The sequence below is a fragment of the Mercurialis annua genome, linkage group LG3 (assembly GCF_937616625.2).
Source record: "Mercurialis annua linkage group LG3, ddMerAnnu1.2, whole genome shotgun sequence".
In the NCBI taxonomy this organism is placed as follows: domain Eukaryota; kingdom Viridiplantae; phylum Streptophyta; class Magnoliopsida; order Malpighiales; family Euphorbiaceae; genus Mercurialis; species Mercurialis annua.
This window is the reverse complement of record NC_065572.1, coordinates 5,158,455-5,177,302: the sequence shown is the minus strand read 5'-3', so window position 1 is coordinate 5,177,302 and position 18,848 is coordinate 5,158,455. Positions and strand designations below refer to the sequence as shown.

Genomic DNA, 18,848 nt, shown 5'->3' with positions numbered 1-18,848 from the left:
GGATCTCCATGCCTTAGACCTCTAGTCGGGGAGATAAAACCATGAATGCCCAAATTTTAAGTAATAAGCTTGTGTTTTTCCATTGCTAGAGACTTAACAACTATGCCAAGCATGCCCAAATTTTACCTAGAATTCAACAATTCTATTAGATACACATCATGAATCCGCATCAAGCTAGGTCGATTATGCAATAAGGGTCAAAATTGCTCACAAGTGACTTCACCCTAATCCTATCAAATTATGTCATCTAATTGGCATCTCGCTAAGTAAGCATCACACAAGAATTGTAAGCCCGAGAGACACCATTCAAACATTCATTATACGGGACATAAAATTTGATACAATTGCAAGCATTTGATCAACTTAACTAACATGCTCAAAATACTAAGTTAGGGGGATATGCTAAAGGTTTGACCCAAAATTTTATTAAAAGACATCAATCAAAAAGAAATATAACTAAAACACACATAAAACAACAAACATAAAACACAAACATCCTAGGCAACTATATTCAATTTTCCAACCCTCCTCACACATTTCTAAGCAATGTCCTCAATGCTACGAAATAAGACATAAAAAAAATTGAATAGGAGTTGAGTTAGAAAATCAAATCTTGCTCAATCGAAGTCCGGGGGTGGCGGGAGATTGAGGTGGTGTATCGATCCAAGTTATCCTCGAACCATTGACATAGTCACGAAATTTCCTTCCTTTGCTTGTCCATGTTGGCCTTCAACCGGCCTTGCTTGTATTCGATCCTTGTCATTCCCCTCCTTTGACTTGCTTCCATCCGCTCTAGTATCTTTTTTTTTTCCCAAGCCCGACGGTTATGCTCCGCCAATTCATTAAAACGATGGTCAAAAGCCGACCATTGTGCACCCTTGCTCGGGTTGGGAAGATTCACCCATTTTTCCTTGACTTTCCTCCCCACTCTTTCCTTTGTCGCCCTTTAAATAGGTTGCTCCACCGGCCCCTCCGCCATAGAAAATTCCGCTTGCCTCGCCCCATCAATACCATGTTGAGATTGGCAAAAAGGGTGGCCGGAAATGTATTTTGTTTGGATTTTGGTGGTAGAAAAGGTGGTGGCTGGATTTTACTAGAGGAGAGATAGAGAAGCTTTGTTTTTGTTAAAAATGGAAAAGAATGGTGGAGAAGATGAAGTGGTAGGTAGACTTTTATGGATAAATTCTTAATTCAAAATGAAAGCCTAAGATGTTGCCACTTCATCAATTCATGTCTTTTGTGTTTTCATGGAATGACTAAGATCGTGCCACCTCATCTATCCATGTGCTTGTGTTTGAATCAAAAAGTCTCTCCTTTTTAAATGATTGTCTCGATCGAGACACATGGGCTTGATGTGTGTCTCGATCGAGACACACCCTTTGCAAAAGCTTCTGCCTGATTTTTTACTCTTGTCTCGATCGAGATTCATTCTTTAAATGAATGTCTCGATCGAGACACCCATATCTGAGAAGAATCGGATTTTTTTCCCTACACAACACAAATCACACACACCCGGCATAAGATCAAACAACAAAAATTTAAAAATAACAAATAAAATATTGCAATTAACTAACTAAACTAAAAACAAGTAAAAAAAAGACAAGAATTAAAATCAAACCTCTCGGGAATGCCTCCCGAGTGCGCTTTAGTTGGAGTCCAAAGCTAGACTCTTCGTGTAAGATTGTTAAAAATACAACCTAACATGCGGAAGCCGTCTCGGTATCATCTTCTCCCTCTTTTTCCTTGTTGGCTCCTTCGAATAAAGCTTAGATGATATGGAATATGCTTGTTCTCTATAATAATGAACATGGGGAGCATGAAGCATATTCATAGGTTTGGTATTATTTCCTTCATACTCGGAATCAAATCCCTCTAAGTATGGATCTTTATAATCAAAGGATTTGTTGAATTCCTCGTAGAGTACCGTTATACCAAATTTCTCTCCACTTTCATCATTTAAGCTCATGGGACAAGTGAGTGGCTTGGAAATTGGAGCTTCAAGTTCAACATCCTCACACTTTTCTCTTTCGATCTCTTTGTGAACCTTTGTGGGAGGATGTTTTACTAAAGCATTGTCATCTTCAAACTCGATGGCTATAACATGTTGTGTTGGAGTATTTTCTATTGCGACCGGTAATCCTTCTTGGTTTGTCTCTTGCAAAGCACTAGCTAACCGGGCAACTTGTGTCTCTAGATTATGAAGATGTGTAGATTGAATTTCATGATGTACCTCCATTCTATCTATCAACTCCATGATCTTGTCGATTTTGCTAGATTCATCAAACATTTCATCTTGTTGAAAACCATGTGATTGTTGTGGTTCATTGCCAAAATTGGAATTAAGGTCCCATTGATTTTGATGTGGGTGATATCTTGAATCGAAGTTCAAGTTTTCATTGAAGTTCTCCCAATTGTTGTCCCAATCATAGTTCGGAGGGTTGTGCCACCTCGGATCATTCATGTCGGAATAAGGATCACTAGCTTGCCATTGATCACCCACATAGTTGACATGGTCATTCCAATTTGAATAGAGTGTGGGACACTCGGCTCCAATATGACTAAAATCCCCAGAAATCTCACAATTCGGATCCCATGCCATCACTCACGCCCAAATATATTCACCATAAAAATAATATTGAAGATATCCCAACAAACACACAAATTTCCTGCACAACCACAAACAAGAACACCGAGCGTAAACCACGAAAAAGACAAAAATGAACAAAAATATAAAAAACAGAAAATAAAGCTAACTCGACCGAGTTTCAACTAATTTCAATCAATCATAAAGCGCTCTCATTCCCCGGCAACGGCGCTAAAAACTTGTTGGCGGATTTTACTTCACCAACTTGTAATAAAAGTGGACTTTAAGTCCGGGTTGTCGAACCCACGAGGAATGTAGAGTTATGATGAGAATGATTTTAGTTGTCACTCAATTCGTTTAGCACACAAATAGCATGAGTTGCAATAACACTAACTTAACACAACTAAAAGTAAAGAAGTACTAAATTAAGCAAATAACTAATTAAGTAACGATTAACTAAACAACGGAATAAACAAGAAGTAAAAAGCGTTTAAGGGTTGCTAATCAAATTTATGAATCCTAGGTAACCGGGGGTTGTTTGAAATATTGGTTTGGATCAAGTCTTTCTAAAATGCCTAATCCGCTCTCTCGAGTCCGCAATTAGAGCTAATTGAAATTGGATTAATATACCGAAATCTAAATCGCTCTCGCGTAATTAGATTTCGATAATACCAATCGAATCCAATCATGAAGCTAACTTATAACCAAATAAAACCTAAACCGCTCTCGCGTGATTAAGCCTTAAACATGTGATTTCTAAATCCGACTAATTAAGTGACCCTCGCCTAAGCAATTAGTCCAACAACCATAGATTAGGAGATCAATCTAACCTAGGTCAATAAGCACAAAAAATCACATCAAACCCTAATTACAAATCACCTCTAATCAACTAATCATCACACAACTATCATAAGCAACCCCAAAACAAGAGGTTTAGCAAACCATAACTACTTTAACATTAATCATTAAACAACATTCAATAAACATATTAAAAGTAAGAAAGATTACCTTAAGTAGGTTGTAGAGCACTAACATAAACAAGATAATGAAGATTTAATAATAAAAGCTTGCATTAATAAGGATCAATCCAAAAAAGAACAAAATCTGGAAACTCTTTATGAAAAACACCAAGAACAATAAAGATTCCCACATAAAGGTGAGAGCAAAAGGAATTACAACTACCCTAAAATTGATGTCTCCTACACTAATGAGACATGCCCTAAAAATAGAGATAAAAGTGTTTATATAGTACTTTTCAAAAAGGGAATGAAAACAACCTATTACATGAGTGTTTGGCCAAATAAGGAAGTGGGCCTCAAGCCTTGTGTCTTCAAAATTCGAAATCTGAGCCCAATGTTTAACCTTTGTCTCGATCGAGACATTCATTAAAGGAATGTGTTTCGATCGAGACAAGCTTCTCCAAAAGCTACTGCCTGAAATTCCTTTCTTGTCTCGATCGAGACACTTCCATAAGTGTCTGTCTCGATCGAGACAGGCTTCAATCATGGCTTTTTCGACAAGACTTTCGCTCCTTGTATTATTTGTCGATTCCTTCACATTCTTTGGCCAAAAACGCTCCAAAACGCTTCAATGCCCTGAAAAGCTCAAACACATAATAAGGCACACAAACACCTCAAAATGCACGGTAAATAGCATAAAAACGTAATGAAACGACTCAAGTAAATAGGAGTATTTTACTCCTATCAGTTTCCAATTGATTACGAAGTACAACCGGGGTATTCCTATTAAAGAAAATTGAGGACTTGTCCTTATTCAAAGGTTGGCATGAAGCTTCACAAAATAAGTTCAAAATAGCCTGCACTCTAAGAGCCTCATCCTGCATTGCCTTAAAGAATAAGAGAGAATCATCTACGAACAAGAGGTTAGGAACGCGTGAACTCCTCCGAGAAATTTGGACTTCCATAATATCATTATTTAGCTCTGCTTGCACCATCGGAGAAGAAAAGCACTATGCACAAATAATAAAGAGGAAAGGGGAGAGCGGATCTCCCTGCCTTAGACCTCTAGTCGGGGAGATAAAACCATGAATATTATTTCCATTAAAATTTAGAGAGTAAGACACCGTCGAAACACATGACATAATCCAGCGAATCCAATTGTGGCGGAACCCCAGCTTCCGCATAGCTTTAATTCTTGACGAAACTCCACTCGACCCACTCACCTTTCTCTACTTGGACAAATTCAAATAAGTTCCTTAACTTAAAAAAACTTTCAAATAAATCCTGAATTAAAAAATTAATGAAATACATGTATAATTAATTATTTAGTTCAAAATTAAATAAATATTTAAAACCGAATCCATCATCCGCCTTTGGCACCACTCGCCGCTATCTGTCTCCGGTCTTCCACGAGACGAGCTGCTCGTCTTCCATGGGGAAGACGAGATCTGGTCTTCCATGGAAGACCAGTTGCTGCTGATCTTACATGAAAGACGAGCAGCTTGTCTCTAGTGGAAGACCGGTGACGAAGAGCGGAATCGGCGTCCGAATGAAGGTGGTGACGGAGAGCGGCGGCGTGTTCGAAGGGAGGCGGTGACGTTTTATTTAATTTATTTATTTATATAAATTTTTGTTATGGAGAAGATGGGTTGTATGTATAATTTAAAATATCATATGATATTTAGAATTTTTAAAAAATATGAAGGATTTGTTTTGAACTTTATCCAAATAAAAATAGTTCAATTTAATAATTTAGGGTGCTATTGAAACGTAAAAATACGAAATAGGGTGCAATTGACGAAATTACAAAATCAGGGTGCTATTAAAAAAAATAAGCTCGGTAATTTTTTAGGGTATTAGCTTTTTTAATTATCTATAATATGTAACTTTTATTTAGTGGCTAAGTGAATAAAGGAAAATGCTATTTAACCCAGCATTTTGTACCACCTTCAATATTCCTCCTTACGTGAAGGCATTTTATTCGACCATTTCCCTTTTAAAAATGTATATTTCAAAAAACAACTTTTAATGTATCCACTCTTTAATTGCCACGTCAGGTTGGTTAAAGAAGGTGAGTTAAAATGGTTATATAGCATTACTCGTGAATAAAATAAGCAAAGAAAATTACTATGGAATTTCCCTAAATAATAACGTTCTTGGAATAGTTTTCTTATGTAGCAAGTGTGTTAATCGTGTAAAGAGTGAGATCTATAAATAGGCCTTTGCAATGGAGTAGGTGCAAAAGAAAAGGATAATATACACAGAAAAAAGAAAAAACAAGAGGCGGATCAACTGCTCTACTCTATATTACTATGAAAGAACATTTCTTTAGAAATACAAATTACAATTTTAGATTCAAATCGAAGAATAGTTCAACACAAAAACCTTAAGAAAGCCTTTCACATAATTATTTCATCATATTTGTTCTAAATTATAACCATAAACTCAATATGGCTATGAAAATGGTGGTGGTGGTTCTTGGCATGGTGGCTGCTATGGTGCAACACTCAGTGCAACATGATGATCATTTGACAATTCCTGGTTCTGGTTGTGTCCGTAAAATCTATGGCCAAATTTTACCTTTTGGCATCGTTGTGACTAGCGAATTTGCCGAACAGGCGCTTAACGAGTCTGGTGTATTTACTCCGACTACATTCGTTGATTTGCATGGTAACAATGTATAATATATATGCACATTCTGCCTCGTATATAATATTTATACGCTTCATATATATACGAATCTTTGTCGTACTGCATTTTCGTCAATTGTCGATGATTTAACCATCTTCTTCGCTTATATAGCGGATTCAAGTACAAGTTTTATAAGTGCTTGATTAACATATATTCTTGAAAGAAAGCATCAAAATTTATTTCTTTTTTGATGAATAAGCATCAAATTATTTAATCTCTACACAAAGAGATTGTACGCTGGTTTCTAAATTAATTCTAATTCATATTTTCTTGCCTTTTAATTTTTGAACAAAAAATTTGTGTTAATAGTGCAATTAACCAAGTTTTCTTGTAATTTTAGGCAGAAAATTCATCCGTGGGATTATATATCAAACTACTGTCGTGTACGTTAGAACTCTAAGCACTCCATCGGTATGTTATTTTCTTTTACTTTTTTAATTCTCTCTCGGTACTCAATATCATCGATCAGTGGTGGCGACGTGGCGGATTCGAATTTTTTTTATAAATTGGATAAGTTATATTATTTGAAAATATAAATTTATCAAATAAGTATTTGCCAATATGGTTATGGTATATATACAGATAAATGTGGGTCTAACTGCCCAAATTTTGGCTGATAACTTCAATCTGAGCGGAATCATTTACTATGGAAGTGCTGGAGCTACTAATGAGAGCTTATCGATAGGCGATGTTCATATTCCAGGACAGCTTGCCTTCACCGGAAACTGGGATTGGCTGGTATGTCTATTTACTAATATTATTCTTAACTAATATTTTCGACAATTTAGATCCAATAATTTACATTTTGAGTTAATTATTTCTATTTCTATTTGAAAATAAAATCGTTATTTTTTTAATAATAACCAAAATTTTAATTTATCAACCTAAAAAGGTTGATAAAACTAGAAAAATATCTTGAATTTGTATGATTTTTTTTAATTGTCGACTACTTTATCATAAATCTTAGTTAAAAAATTGAAATTTATATATTTTTATCAATTAAACTCTTTATTCGCTGCTCGGGTATAATATGGCATACAGAGCATGGCCAATTTTCCTGTTGGCGAGCTTAATATCGAAGATTTTAACGTTCCACAAAGTGGTGCAAACTCGTTGGGAAGTATAATGTTCGAAAGAAACAGCGAAATGTACTACAATGGTGAGACTAAAAATCGTTTCTGGACTCCGGTTAGCCCTGAATGTCTCTCTTATGCATCTAAGATTATGCCTGGACCAGAAATACCAGTAGTTTGGTTTCAACTCAATGCTTCTAGCTCCGACATTTACGTCGAAAATCCATCATACAGAGACTTCCTTTACAAGAAATTTAGGGTTTCAAGTGTTGATACTTCCTCATTTGCTATTGCATTGGTGAGTAAATAGTATCAATTGTTTTTAGATTTTAATTTTTAGGGTTAACTAGCTATATATCTTTGAATTTAATCTGATAACTATTTTCTTATGGACTTTAAAAAGTTATTATTTTGGAAAAAATAATTTATAAATTCATAACTTTACAATTTTATCAAATAAATCCTTATAAAAGACAGTCTAATCCCTTAATTTTGCAAACTGAGACAATTATATACTCAAATCCCAATTAGAACGTATTTGATCTGAATGTGTGGTTTTATAAGTGAGTACAACTAGAAAATCTTTGTTTTTATTGCATGTGGTGAGTAATTAATTATTATATAGTTCTAACATGCAGATCTCTTGAATTTGTTGTAGGCTGCTTTGTCGAATGATTTACCATACATTGTGTTCCATGGAATTTCAAACATGGCAGATGAGTATCCGCACAGAGAAGCAAGCTTTAATGCCAACGTCAATGCTGTGAAGGTTCTTTTGCGATTCATTTGGCTAACACAAGAACATTGACTTGGTTCTTAAAAGTGGTCAAGCTTTTCCCTTTCAGATACTAAATAAATAAATTATTGGCCCTATTTATTTTTACAAAAGATAGCTAGGGTTTTATTTAATAAAAAATCGATTACAACAGTTTTAACTCTAACTACAATAATCGAATTAGATGTTATAGTAAATTGGAGCTATTTAACAATATGATAAGTTACCCTATATACAATTCTACAAAATAAATTTTAAAAATAAATCTAGTCAAGTGAGTAAAAAATTGCATATATAAAAGTTATAACAAAAAATTAGGATCTATATAACAAATTTAGAAAATAGTATTCAAGAAAATATTAAATTAGTAATTAAGTTAATTTTTTAAACATAAATGTAAAAAGATCCAAACTTCAACTACACACTTATTATGGTCGTTTTTTTTATACAAAATGCCCCCAAGCACGAGTGGAAAAAAAACAATCAAACCGATTAGCAGAACCAAATTTGAAAACTGAAATGGAAAATGTGGTTAATCAGTTCAAGAGTTAGGTTTAGATTTTAATTTTTAATTTTTATGATTAATGGTTTAGGTTTAGAATTTATACTTTTAAAAATTGCGGTTAACCAGTTAATAAATAATATGCATTTTTATAAATTATAATTTAAAATATTTGAATTGATTTACTTATTCAGAAAAATAATTCAAATTTTATTCTCCTCTTTATATATAATTTGAATTTCTATAACTTCTTCTTTATTTGTTAAAAAAATTAAATATAATAAAAATTAAATATATTTTATTAGACTATGCTTAAAATTTTATCATATAAAATTTAATTATTTTTTAATCAATTTTTTTTTATGTTTATATGGTTAAAGATCGCAAAATCAAAAAATCAAACCGTTTTAAATTATTAACCGATTTAATGGTTAACCATTTAAAATTTTAGATTTAATTTTTTAATTTAAAAACTGTACTATTATGAACCGGTTTACAAATTATCCTCATGGACCGGTTAAACCGGTCCATGGCCACCCCTACCCCCAAGCGATCTCAAAGTGCGCAAAATATTAAATTATAATACTTAAATTTTTAATTACAATATATTTTTTGTCCTTTTTTGTTTTTTTTTTTGTTTTACTTCAACCACTAAAAGAATAGGTTATTTAAAACTAAATTTTGTTGTTGCTTCTGAATTTATTTATTTTTATATTAAGAGTTAAAATTTGTAATGTTAAAAATAATTTTTTTTAACTAATGAATTGATATAAAAATTTAACTGAAAATTAAATTAATTAAAATAATAAATAAAATTACTCCGCAATTATTAAATTTGAATAGATTTATAAATTTAAATTTTCTAATATATTTATAAAAAAATCAAAAAAAATTAAATAATTAATACTGTCACACTTTAATAATATGAGTCAGCATATTTATAACTTTTCTTTTTATCAGAAGCATATCTAGAACTTTCACTCGTTATATCTCTATAGTAATATGATCTGAAAAAAATTGAATAGTGTATTACAACTAATTTTGTTTTATGAATGTATTAATTGACAACTAAATTATATTGAAGAGGCCAAATTTTAAAAGTATAAGCTAAAAAACACTATGCAAATAAAATAATTTAAAATTGTATACTTTACTGAAAGGACAAAAGTAAGTAAACTTAATTTAGATTTTGGAGGATAAATTCGCTAAATAAATATATTTTTTCAAAAAATAATATTTTTTTATTTTGTTCACGTTTTTTAGAGAAATTTTTATGTAGACTCGGTCCAGCACATCATCCGTAGACTATGCCTATCACAAAATGACACGTCATTAAAATGATGGCAATCTTGTAAATTCGTTTGTTATTTATTTACACATTTGAATAGTAATATTACAAGATTGCCATCATTTTAATGATGTGTCATTTTGTAATAGGCTTAGTCCACAAATAACGTGGTGGACTGAGTCTACTTAAAAATTTCTCCATTTTCTATTATATTTTCCAAAATTGAGAATTTTTTACTTATTTTTGACTAAAAATGTGACTTTCCTAAGAAAGCATAAGTAAATTCTACATGCTTTGCTAAATTGATGTAAAATATAATTATATCTATAAATATAATTAGTTTAATTAGTTATTAAAAGTATTATTATTTTTAAAATTTAATTAATTAAAAATATATTAATTTTTACGAAAAATTGATAAATAAAACAAACAATGTAATTATTAATTTTCTGTATTCGGTTATTAACTTTTTCTGAAATATTTTTTTTTGAGAATTATATAGTTTGAAACAAATGAAGTTTTTTTTTTAATAATTAAAACAGAAAGTACTTGCGGGAGGAATTGAATACAATTTTAATATTTATTATTCAGCGTTTATTCCATTTTAATTATAACTCATTGATAATCAAATGAAGTATTTTTTGTGACGAGGGAACCCACGGCGGAACGCGACCACCCTTTAGAGCGGAGTCCGACCACCTGGATAAATCATCGGGGAGGCTAGTTTATGCATCCCACTGCCCGAACCTCCCACTTAATATGTGTTAGATATGTAATTATCTTATTGTTTAGGAAATATATTATTTGATTAATTTGTGAGAAATTATAGGCTTAGTTATAGGCTTTGTCAATGTACAGTATCTGTATATATATTCTTCTCATATCAATAATATTTCTCAAGAGTTCAAACTCTATTATGGTATCAGAAGCCTAGGTTTTCTTCTTCTTTTCACAACCTAGCAGCTGTAATACTCATGGCCAACAAAACTCTTACCTCCATACACCCAGCCCTCACAGTTTCTAATGTCACTTCTTTCATTAAGGAGACTCTTGAAATCGAGAAAGGGCAATATACAACATGGGCTGAACTTTTCAAAATTCACGCTAAGGCGTTTCTTGTTCTCGATCACATTATACCCTCCACTGATGATAAATCAGAAACCTCTTCTTCTGTTATGAAATCAACAGATCCAAGTCTATGGTCTAGGATTGATGCTATTGTTTTGCAATGGATATATGGCACAATATCCAGTGATTTACTTAATACCATCATTGAATCTAATTCAACTGCTGCTCAAGCATGGAGTCGGCTAGAGGATATATTTTCTGATAACAAAAATTCAAGGGCCTTATATCTTCAACAGGAATTTTCCAACGTCAAAATGGAGAATTTTACCGATGCTTCCTCATATTGCCAACATCTCAAATCCTTGTCAGATCAGCTATCTAATGTTGGCTCTCCCGTTTCTAATGATCGTTTAGTTTTGCAATTAATTTCTGGTTTAACAGATGCATATGACACGGTGGGTACTCAGATTCGTCATGGTGACACCCTCCCTCCGTTCTATAAGGCACGATCTATGCTCGTGCTTGAAGAAACAGCTCGCGCTCGGAAAATTGTGCACCCATTGGAATCAGCCTCCCTCTCCGTCACTTCAGCCAACCCGTCTAGCCGTTCGCCCACTTCTTTTCAAGCACCTCGGCCCAATTTCAACCGTGGAAACAATTTCTACCGTGGCGGCAGAAACGGCGGACGTCATCACAGGGGGCGACATGGTCGTAACGGAGGACGAACCACCGCTCACTCTGCTTTCCATTTTCCTCAATTTGCTCCATGGGGCTATTCCCATCCTTGGGCTTCAATGCAACCATGGGCAACTCCACCATGTCCGTATCCTACTGTTTCTTGGCAAAATCAGTCCTCACCACATCGTGAGTCTTCGCAGCCGGGTATTTTGGGTCCCCGTCCCCAAGCTCATCAAGCTCATGTTGCTCAAACTTCTCCATCATATGTTCCCACTAATATTGAGGAGGCCATGCACACCATGTCAATTGCCCCGACTGCGAAACAATGGCATATGGACACCGGAGCAACATCTCATATGACTGCAAATGGAGGTAACCTCACATCTTATTTTAATATGAGTCAAAATCGTAATATTGTTGTCGGTAATGGTCAGTATATTCCTATTCTCGGTTGTGGTAATGCATCCTTGCCTAATACACACACAAATTTGGCCTTAAACAATATTTTGCATGCTCCTAAGTTGATTAAAACCTTATTTCAGTGCGAAAATTTACTATTGATAACCATGTTTCTGTGGAATTTGATCCTTTTGGTTTCTCTGTGAAGGATTTACAAACGGGGAAGAGTATCATGAGATGTAATAGTGCGGGCGATCTTTATCCAGTCACTTTTAATTCTCCAAAATTATCTACTCCTTCTGCCTTTACTGCTTTATCTCCTGCTATTTGGCACAATAGATTGGGACATCCAGGGGCTCATGTTTTAAGCACCCTAAAGAATAATAATTTTATCTCTTGCAATAAAAAATTGGATACTTCAATTTGTTCTTCATGTGTTTATGGGAAACAAGTTAAATTGCCCTTTTATACGTCAAATAATTATTCATGCATGCCTTTTGATATTGTTCACAGTGATGTTTGGACTTCCCCTATTTTAAGCTCTAATGGTCATAGATATTATGTGCTTTTTCTTGATGACTACACAAATTTTCTATGGACTTTTCCATTATCTAATAAATCTCAAGTCTACTCTGCATTTCTATCCTTTTATACCTTTGTTCGAACTCAATTTGAACGAGAAATAAAAACTTTTCAATGTGATAATGGAGGAGAATATAATAATGCTCAATTTCATAATTTTTTCAACTTACATGGAATGAAATTTCGTTTCTCCTGTCCGCACTCTTCCTCTCAAAATGGGAAAGCCGAACGCACTATTCGGACAGTAAATAAAATAATTCGCACCCTTCTAAATCATGCTTATGTCCCTTCTTCTTTTTGGCCTCATGCTCTTGATCTTGCTACATACATTCTCAATATTCAACCTCATAAAATTCTTGGCTATCAATCTCCCACTAAAATTCTTTACCCACGTGATCCTAGTTACTCTCATTTACGCACTTTTGGTTGCTTATGTTATCCTCTAGTGCCGTCAACTTCCCGTAATAAAATGCAAGCTCGTTCTTCTCCTTGTGTCTTCTTAGGATACCCATCGAACCATAGAGGCTACAAGTGTTATGAATTATCTAGTCACAAAATTATTATTTCTAGGCATGTCATGTTTGATGAATGCATTTATCCTTTTTCTCAAAAGACTTCTAAAGTAGTTCCAGCTCCCTCTCATTCTCATGAACCTAGTTTATTTCATCCCTCTCATATTTCCCATGCAAATTCCATGCAAGTCACCATAAACTCTCCTCCTACTTCTCCACCTACTGCCACTACTCAACCTAATTCTCCTTCCCTCAACTCTCCTCCTACTTCTGCCTCACCGCTCACGGTACCCATTACACCTCATCATATGACTACCCGAGCCCAAAATGGCATTTTTAAACCCCGTCGCATTCCGAACCTCCATACCTCTACCTCTACATCAATTTCACCCTTACCCAAAAATCCCTCTCTTGCATTACAAGACCGAAACTGGAAACTTGCCATGACCGACGAATACGAGGCTCTTATTAAAAATAAGACGTGGGTCCTTGTACCCCGTCCTAAGAATGCTAATATTATTCGTAGTTGGTGGATTTTCAGGCACAAAACAAAGTCAGATGGTTCTTTCGAGAGATATAAAGCACGTTTGGTTGGAAATGGTGCTAGTCAATTGGTTGGTGTGGACTGCGGTGACACATTCAGCCCGGTTGTTAAACCAGCAACTATCCGAGCTGTTTTGAGTATTGCACTATCCAAAAATTGGGGTCTTCATCAACTAGATGTGAAAAACGCCTTTCTTCATGGCGATCTTCACGAAACAGTTTATATGCATCAACCATTGGGTTTTCGTGACACCGACCATCCAGACTATGTTTGTCTACTCAAGAAGTCTCTTTACGGCCTTAAACAAGCCCCTCGGGCGTGGTACCAGCGGTTTGCTAATTTTCTCTCAACTCTGGGTTTCTCTCATAGTGTCTCTGACCATTCTCTATTTGTTTATCATCAGGGTAACGACACAGCTTACTTGTTATTATATGTTGATGACATTGTTCTCACTACCTCTTCTGATGATCTTAGACAATCGGTTATGTCCAAATTAAGTTCAGAATTTGCGATGAAGGACTTAGGACCATTGCATTATTTTTTGGGTATTTCTGTTACTCACACTCCTGGCAATCTTTTTCTTTCTCAAAGAAAATATGCTTCCGAAATAATAGAGAAGGCAGGCCTTACTTCCTGCAATTCAGCTGCAACTCCAGTTGACACAAAACAAAAGCTCAGCATATCATCTGGTTCTTCTTATCATGATCCGACTGAATACCGAAGTCTAGCGGGTGCTCTACAATATTTGACTCTCACTCGGCCTGACATTTCTTACGCAGTTCAGCAGGTTTGTTTGTGTATGCATGATCCCAAAACACAACACATGGCTGCCATGAAACGGATCATTCGATATATTAAAGGCACGCTTGATCTTGGCCTAACGTTCACTTCTTCCTCTCTGGGAAATTTAGTTTCCTACACTGATGCTGACTGGGGTGGTTGTCCCGACACTCGCCGCTCCACATCTGGGTATTGCGTCTTCCTTGGCAATAATCTGCTTTCTTGGTCTGTCAAACGTCAAGCGACTTTATCTCGCTCTAGTGCTGAAGCCGAATATAGGGGTGTTGCTAATGTGGTATCTGAAACTTGTTGGATTCGCAATCTCCTCCTTGAGCTCCGCTGTCCTATACAAAAATCCACCATGGTTTATTGTGATAATATAAGTGCAGTTTATCTTTCTGGCAACCCTGTTCAGCATCAACGCACGAAACATATAGAAATGGATATTCACTTTGTGCGTGAAAAGGTTGCAAAGGGCGAAGTTCGGGTTTTACATGTTCCGTCTCGATATCAAATTGCCGATGTCTTTACCAAAGGTCTTCCGCTGCCCCTCTTTGAAGATTTCAGATCTAGTCTCAACGTTCGCCCTCCTCCCGTTTCAACTACGGGGGTGTGTTAGATATGTAATTATCTTATTGTTTAGGAAATATATTATTTGATTAATTTGTGAGAAATTATAGGCTTAGTTATAGGCTTTGTCAATGTACAGTATCTGTATATATATTCTTCTCATATCAATAATATTTCTCAAGAGTTCAAACTCTATTAATATGCGCCTTTTAACAACTCATTTACAATTGTTTCCAATAAATCATATTTGTGTGATATGGAATTCGAACCTTGGTTCTTTTAAATTCTATGCTTACTATCCACACGTGTGATAAATTGAGCAACTCATGGGTATCAAATGAAGCTTTTAGTTCGAAGTTTTAAGAGGAAATGCAAAATAAGTCGATTTAAGTTTTTGGTAATAGATCAGATCAACTACAAATCTTAACATCTTAAAGCTTTACCAATATTTTAGGAGTCTGCTCAAGAAAAGGTAGCAATAATCATCATAGAGCAGGGCCACTGAGATTTTTATACATTTATATTGAAGTTTGGAAGCAAATGCAATATTAATAAATAACCAACTTTTACATTTTAAAAATATAGGCAGATTTGATTTAATTATTAATACATTATTTAAATTTAAAACATTCATGTGCGAATCACGTTGTAATTAAAAAAATGAAAAAAATACTCGAGCCATGACGATTATCTGGGGTCAATAATAACCAGCCCATCAGCCAACGGATAGCAAGATTATCGAGGCAGATGGCCATCTGTCCCTCAATAAATTTTTAGAACTTTAAAATTGATTGATGATCAAGATCTGTAGACTTTCTTTTTAAATTTATCAATATCAAAATTATACACTCAAATATTCTAATTGAGCGTGAATACTATGGATCAATATTTTAATACTATTAGAATATTATGTGATGACCTGGTGTACAACTAATTGATATATAAGAACTTTGAGACATATTATCTCCGGACTATGACATTTATCTTTTTTACAAAAAATTGTCTATAATATCTATCATTTTACAATATCAAAATATTATTTATTGTTTTTTAAAATCTCTATCAATAAACAGTTTAATAGGATTAAAAATGCTAGTTAAACTTAAAAATAGTTGTAATTAGTATGAATATTTTAATAAAAGTATAAATATTGATTAATTTTTTAAAATATTTATTTGGTAGAGGAATGTGAAAAATAGAATCATAATATATTTTTAAATACAATTTGTTTAATTTGTAATATTGATTATTATTAGTTAATTTATTTACTGTATTATTTTTGTTTGAATTAATTATTATTAATTAACATGAGTTATTAAATATAAATGTAATTAATTAAATTAGATATAAATATCACTTATTATAAATAATTTTTATTCATAAAAAAAATTGATTGACAGTTGTGGGTAGTGGTAATTATAACATATGATAAAAAAAAACTTAAAAGTATATTTCGGTTCATAGTAATTGTCGCATTTGAGAAATTATTTTCGTGCATAATATATATCACTTTAACATATTAAAAGAGCATCAATTACTTTTTTTTTCAAATTTATCCTCAATTTATTTATTGAAGGAATATAATAACACAAAAAATAGTAGTTATATATATTAACAAGTTTTAAAATAGGGCTAACTTGGTAAAAATTGTTTCAAAACTAAATACGATAAATATTATGTACAAACGAAGGGAGTATCAGTTATCGTCTCTTTTTCTCACCTTCTCTCAAACTTATCCACTAAACTTAACAACTCCTGATTTAGTACTTATAACATTTGAATTATAATTTATTCACAACTTAATAATTAACTCGCACATTTTTTTAAGTTTAAATGCATCAAAAATCACCAACTTTCGCGTGTTTTCAGTATTTAACATGAACTTTTAATTTTGGCATATTTAACATAAACTTTTCAATTTTACAATTATATATTACATTTGCGTTTATTTTTTTTAAAACGGTGCCGTTTTATATTCAAAACGATGTAATTTTTCATCTAAAACAGCGCCTATACACACTAAAACGATGTTGGTGTCATTATTGCAAAATTTTGAAAGTTCATATATTTGTATGTCAAAATTAAAAATTCATGTTAAATACTAAAACACACGAAAGTTGGTAATTTTTTGTACATTTAAGCCATTTTTTATGAATCATATAACACTATTTTTTTCTTGAACAGGGTAGAATCTAATTACGTTTTAATAGTTAGTGATTAAATTTGTAAATTTTAGATTGATTTGAAAACATTAAACCTACTAAAATTCGAATCCTTTTTTTATCAGTGATATGCTATACATCAGTGTTAGAAATTAGTTGAATTTAAAGAAATCCACCAACGCAAGACAGGGTCGAACCCCTGATCTTTCGAATAATGTACGCCGAGGAGTGTAGCCCAAATGCATCGAGTTAGGCTTCACGGGCACCGACACAAACTTTAATATAGCAAAATTGAAACTTAAGGTGCACTTAAAAAAAATTACTCCCTCCGATCCATAATATTTGTCGCATTTGGTTTTGGTATAAAAATTAAAAAAACAATTAATATGTTTTAATTTGTAAACACTTTTACTAAGTTAATCCTACATTAAAATTTGTTTTCATTTATGACTACCATTTTTATTTGTTTATTGTATTTTTTCAATAAATTAATGAAGGGCAAACATGGAAAATAGCAATTAATGCTCTCTTGATATTATAGCATGACTAATATTATGAACTAAAAAAATTTCTCAAATGCGACAAATATTATGGACCAGAGAGAGTACTAACATAAGAAAACTTGTGCATCTCTACGCAAATCTCCATCTTCCAGCGCGAAGTACATGGACAAATAATCTAGTTTATCTTCTTTTATTTTTTTTAAAGATAAAAGAAACATGCCTAATTTTATGACATTAAATACTATATGATAAAATTGGGCTATTAAAGCGGTGTCATTGACATTTTCATTTTAAAAAAATTTATAAAGATGATTGACTTTCCATATCAATATATCTATCTATATATTTAGGTGTAACTTTTTTAATTTAATGATGCTAAATCAAATATCTTTTACCTTTTAAAATTTATGATTTTTTTTTAAAAATTATAAATTTATCACAATTGGTACTTTCAATTTTTCAAAATTAATTTAATTATTCTTATATGAAAATTGAATATATAATTTTTAAAAAATAAATTAAAAAAGAGAGGAGTTCAATTGTGATGTCATATGATTTAAATAAATTAATTTTAAAAAACATTAAATTAATTTTAAAAATTAAATAGATTTTTAGCAAATGAACAGCTTTAAAAAAGTTTAAATAAATTTTCAAATAGTTAAAAAGTTTGATTTCGTAGTACCATTAAACCATTTTTTTAGGATAAACATAAAAAATGTACTACTTTCAATTGTGCTGCTCATGGTCCATGGAATCTGCAGTATGCTAATATAAGAAGTGGTATGGAGCAATATATTTTCAGGGCAATGGATGAAAAAACAATTATGAAATTCCACATCTAATTAATCAAACAAAAAAATTACAAATAAAAAAAATTAATTACTAAAATTGTACTAAAATTTTCAGCAGGATTTTAAATTTGAGCCTATTCTTATAATTTTTGTAACGTTACGCATAAAATATTAACTTTCTTGTGTAATTTATTGTATGATTTTTTATTTTATTTTTACAATTTCATTAAACAATCTTTCATTTTTTTTTTCAATTTCATGTAATTCAAAGCTAATGTATTTAATCAGAGGAGATCGAGTTGATGTAGGTATGTATGCGGAATTGGAGTTTTTAGAGAAAATAGATCAGATATTTAGATAGTGGCAGTTTTATGATTTTGCCCAAAT

The 18,848-nt window shown here is 32.7% G+C and overlaps 1 protein-coding gene across 1 annotated transcript; it reads left to right on the top strand.

Moving 5' to 3' along the window:
* Positions 1-5,850: 5,850 nt before the first annotated feature.
* LOC126674493 (bark storage protein A-like) lies at positions 5,851-8,215 on the top strand. The gene is made up of 5 exons (XM_050368942.2): positions 5,851-6,213; positions 6,575-6,645; positions 6,817-6,972; positions 7,276-7,605; positions 7,966-8,215. The coding sequence occupies exons 1-5, from the start codon at positions 5,994-5,996 to the stop codon at positions 8,113-8,115; spliced, it is 927 nt and encodes a 308-aa protein (XP_050224899.1). The 5' UTR covers positions 5,851-5,993; the 3' UTR covers positions 8,116-8,215.
* The last annotated feature ends 10,633 nt before the right edge of the window (positions 8,216-18,848 follow it).